Genomic DNA, 4,463 nt, shown 5'->3' with positions numbered 1-4,463 from the left:
TAATTAATCTTTCCAATTTTTATTGCATACTGATAAAATAACACTTAATTGTTCTTTTCTTTAAAACTTATTCAATTTAAAACAATATAAATTTTATTTTCTTAATTACTTTTTATTTTCAATATTCAATTTTTTTAATATCAATATTTTTATAACTTTTCCCATTGTAACTCAAATTTTAATCATTTACTAATACATTTTAATTTTTCTCAATCCAAATGCGCGAAAACGACGGGTACCCGTGCGAACGCACGGGTATCACACTAGTTTAGAGACAAAAAAAGTTATCGTCAAATTTGACGCATGAACCTCCGTTGAAGAAAAAGACCAGAATTACACACAATAATAAAAATAAATCTCATACACACAATAATAAATCTCAGCCATCAATTTAAAATAAGTCCTCTCATATTAATCCTTCATAAAATTAATATTACTAAACAATCTCTGTACTTGATTCATGATTAAAGGGTTGAAATCCATTACTAATATAAGTCATTACTAATATAACTAGAAATGATTAGGATTGATAATACAACCAATTAAGAAGAGAAAGTAACAAAACCTCAACACTTGACTAATAAAGGAGAAAGTAACAAAACCACAACACTTGACTAATAAAGGAGAGCTCAATACATTTTTGAAGAACATATCAGTTCAACAGCCCAAAAACAGGGGCAGAAACACTGATTTTATTTTCTTTCATTTACTGCTCCATTTGAGACGAAGCAAAACTATATATGTATATACACATCATAGAATTGTGATGATGATGGCCAGAAAAATTATAAAACAAATAGCATTTTATTTTATCCTCCTGTTGTGTATATGCTTCCTAATTTGTGGCACTATCACCACTACTTGCTACTTACTGTTCAGCATTCTCTTCTAGAATAGTTGGATCTACTTCTAAAGAAACACTGAGAGGGCCTTGCGGAGTTCCGAAGAGTGTAGTAAATATCTGTCTGTGGCATTCATCACAAAAGTAGATATAAGTGAAATGACCTTCATATGGGAGTTTATGTACTGCAGCTCCAGGTAGTACGCGGTGCACGAAATCAGTCATGGAAGGTGGAACCACTTTATCATCCATTCCCTGTTAACATTTGCACTGCAATAAGTCAATTGTTTCACTTCCAAAAAGAAGTTGTATAGGTGAAAATAGAATTAGAGCATGCATGCAAACATAGTTTTCTTTCTCTGTTTAGAAAATGTAGCTTTACATTCCTTTTTATGTAAATGAGCCTTTATATAGAGTCGAAGGAACAGAGCATAGAAGCGCACTCACTTGCCATATATGTATTGGACCGAGAAAGCCTGTATATTCCTGAGTTTCTGTGAAAAATGCTTTGAGCCAATTAAGCACGTTCTTCCGATTGTATTTTCGTTTTTGCAACTTGAGGTCTAAAAGGCTGAAACCCCAATTTGAGACCTGCAAAGCAGCTTCCTCCACAAAGGGTTTCACATTTCCTTGCCTGATCGATTCTTCGACATCCCTTTGCCAAAATTCCTCATAGATTGGATCTTCCAGTAGTGCTTTATCCTGAAAGGAGGATTCAAATCTTCAGTGAAAAGAAGCATATGTAACTTCAATCCATGCTTAAAATGTCTTATTATTGCCTTCAATTTCAACAAAAAATCGGTAATAATAATGTTTCAAATTTGTTACTCGAACAGAGCCAAGCCAGAGCAGAGATGAATCATATCTGAGCATGCCACTAGGATATAGATGACAGACATAAAGCGTTGATCAATGGAAATGCACAAACACTAGAAGCCATATATGGACATAAAGACTAAGAGACAAAAATTGAGATAGTCAAAGTTTCCCTTACCCTATTTCCAAGAGATAAAGACAGCCACCTATCAATCTGACCATGTTTCCCTGACAAGAAACTTCGCTGATAGAAGAAAGCAAGAAGTCTAGGAAAACTTCCAGCTAAGAAGTACATGAATTTTCTTTTTCGCGTCCATTTGATCCAGGTTTTTCGACTCTCTTCCTTTGTCATCATGGGATCATATGGGTTCACCATGGGAGCAAACATGGCAGCACCTGCGAGTTAATGCACAACATCTGACAGATCAGTTTCATAATGCATGTTATATGTTTATTATCACTGCTTATAATAAAAAAATATGTGTTCTAAAGGCAGCCAAATTTCGTCAAGTTAAAAGCGGCATGTACACAAAGAGGAGAAGTACTATAAGACAAAAAGATCTATTGGTATTAATACCTGCAAGTCTATCAGGTATGTATCTAAGTGCAGCCCAAGCATGTTTGCTTCCACTTGAGTAACCAATAACCCAAAACTTGTTAACACCAAGAGCATCAGCTAAATACGACATATCTATTGCTGAGGATTCAAGATTTCGTTTGGGATGAGGATCACTCTCACCAAAACCGGGCAGATCATAAGTGAGCAAGTGAATGCCGAACTCCTCCAACAGAGAATCTTTAACTCCAGGAATACCTAATTTCAAATGCACATTCAAAATTAAAAACACTCAACAATGCCTCAAACTAAAGGTGGATATAAAGACTTCAAAAAATTTCAAACAACCTGCAAGCCGAGATGAAAGAAAAGTATGAGGAGCAATAATTGAAAATCTAGCCCTGTCAGCCGATACACCTCGCTCCTTATACGCCATATATCTTCCATCCGGAAGCAGAATGCGGGAAGCACTAGCAGGATGCAAAAATACTTGCTTCCCAAGTGGGGCAGACGCATCATCATACTCCAAATTTACATACAAAGCTGCAAATAAATCAACCATATCATGTCAACCAAATATTGAGCAAACCAAACATTAACTATACATACGACTTAAACTTGTATAAAAAGATCAAACAACCGAAAACAATACAGTAAAAGAAATCCTTCTAGGGTTCCAACAGAAAACATTGAGAGTTAGAGTTTCAGAAAATGGTCAGCAACAACCTAGACCAACCATATTGGCAATGTCTCCACAAACACAATTGAAGCTAAATCAACCGGCAAAATCAAATGCAAGGCTGCAACCTTCATTCAAAACCTACATTCATAGTTCTAAATTGCAATCCGCAACTTCAGTTACAGCAATATAAACTTTTCGGAGGTCTTCGCAACAGCATCACAACTAAAACTGCAGCCGCATTTACTAGCATTTAAACTCAATATCAAAATTTGCAGCATAAGCAAATTTAAACCAATGTCTACATTTAACCTATTCCTAATTCAATCCCCTAACATCAAAAGATCAAAATTGAGTTCAATTATAGCATCAATCAAAAACCCACAACTAAAAATAAAAACTTTATGCTATTTATTTATAAACCCCCAAAAAAGGAAACATGTGGCAATGAAGTTAACCTGAGAAAGCAAGTAAGAAAACCAAGAATATGACAGACCATACATGAAGTGGGTCTTTATCCTCAGGCAAATACTCATTAAAAAACCTCAATTTCTCGACCATCTCATTACAAGGCTCTCTTACTCTACTCCAACTCCTTCCAAATTCCCTAACAACAAACGAATCTTGATTCACCAAGCTTTGTTTCACTATATCCCTACAACCTTTCCCAAACTCAACTGTTAATTCCGAAACCCCAATCATGAACTCCCTCACGCATATCTTGAACCGCACCCACTCTCTCTGATTCATGATGATTCTGGTTCTGGAAGTTGGGATCAAAGAGATGCACACATTTTTGAATGCTGCAGAGCTTTTTGGATTTATTGGGTTGGGAAAATGAGTGGTGGTGTGATGCGGTGGAAATGAAGTGGAATGTTGAAATGGTGAGAAATAAATGATGGGTTTGGAAATTGGATTTATAGATGGAGACGTTGCACCATTAACGATTAGTCTACACTTTTTCTTAACCGTTTTTGTTTTTACCCAAAGGAAATTTATATTTTTGGGGAAAACATAGAACTTGTTGAATATAAAATTTACACTATTGTTTTTTTAAGGAAATAATTAATGTTAATACTTAATATTTGTAAATGAATTTCTTATTTTGAAAACTAAGTCAAAGGTACTATATGCTAGTCAATGGAATATTGCTTACTACTTGATTCAAACACGAATAGCAACCAGTAACAAACCCGTGCATATGCACGGGTTCTGTTCGGTTACGAGAATTTGGATACATCAATTATTTTAAATAAAAATATTAAAAAAGAAAACAATTTAGATAAATTGATTATTTCGTATATAAAAATATTTAGATCAATAATAGATTTTTTCTCGTATACCATTTTTGGATTAAAAATATTTAATCATAAATATCATTTCTCGTATATAAAAATATTTAGATCAATAATCATTTTTTTTTCGTATACAGACTTCATTTTTGTTTAGGTATCATTTACAAAAATATTTGGATCAATAGTAAAATTCGTATATAAAAATATTTAGATCAATAATAAATTTTTTCCCGTATACAATTTTTGAATAAAAAATATTTGGGTCATAAATAACAT

General features: G+C 33.8%; 1 protein-coding gene across 1 annotated transcript; it reads right to left on the bottom strand.

Moving 5' to 3' along the window:
- Positions 1-461: 461 nt before the first annotated feature.
- On the bottom strand, positions 462-3,813 carry LOC131601953 (uncharacterized). The gene is made up of 6 exons (XM_058873891.1): positions 3,351-3,813; positions 2,562-2,756; positions 2,235-2,471; positions 1,836-2,053; positions 1,289-1,543; positions 462-1,096 (listed from the first exon to the last, which is right to left on the bottom strand). Exons 1-6 carry the CDS (start codon positions 3,640-3,642, stop codon positions 869-871), a joined length of 1,425 nt encoding a protein of 474 aa, XP_058729874.1. The 5' UTR covers positions 3,643-3,813; the 3' UTR covers positions 462-868.
- Between the last annotated feature and the right edge of the window lie 650 nt (positions 3,814-4,463).

This window comes from Vicia villosa, linkage group LG5 (assembly GCF_029867415.1).
Source record: "Vicia villosa cultivar HV-30 ecotype Madison, WI linkage group LG5, Vvil1.0, whole genome shotgun sequence".
Lineage (NCBI taxonomy): Eukaryota > Viridiplantae > Streptophyta > Magnoliopsida > Fabales > Fabaceae > Vicia > Vicia villosa.
The sequence above is the reverse complement of the archived record's forward strand: the minus strand, read 5'-3'. Positions and strand labels throughout refer to the sequence as shown.

What these genes read in the sequence shown, in the direction of transcription:
- LOC131601953 (XM_058873891.1), bottom strand. Translation starts at nt 3,642, where the DNA reads ATGAATCAGAGAGAGTGGGTGCGGTTCAAGATATGCGTGAGGGAGTTC. An exon ending in CTTTATCTCTTGGAAATAGG is followed by an intron (nt 1,544 to 1,835) that starts GTAAGGGAAACT and finishes TCCTCCTTTCAG; the next exon opens with GATAAAGCACTACTGGAAGA. An exon ending in GTCCAATACATATATGGCAA is followed by an intron (nt 1,097 to 1,288) that starts GTGAGTGCGCTT and finishes AAATGTTAACAG; the next exon opens with GGAATGGATGATAAAGTGGT.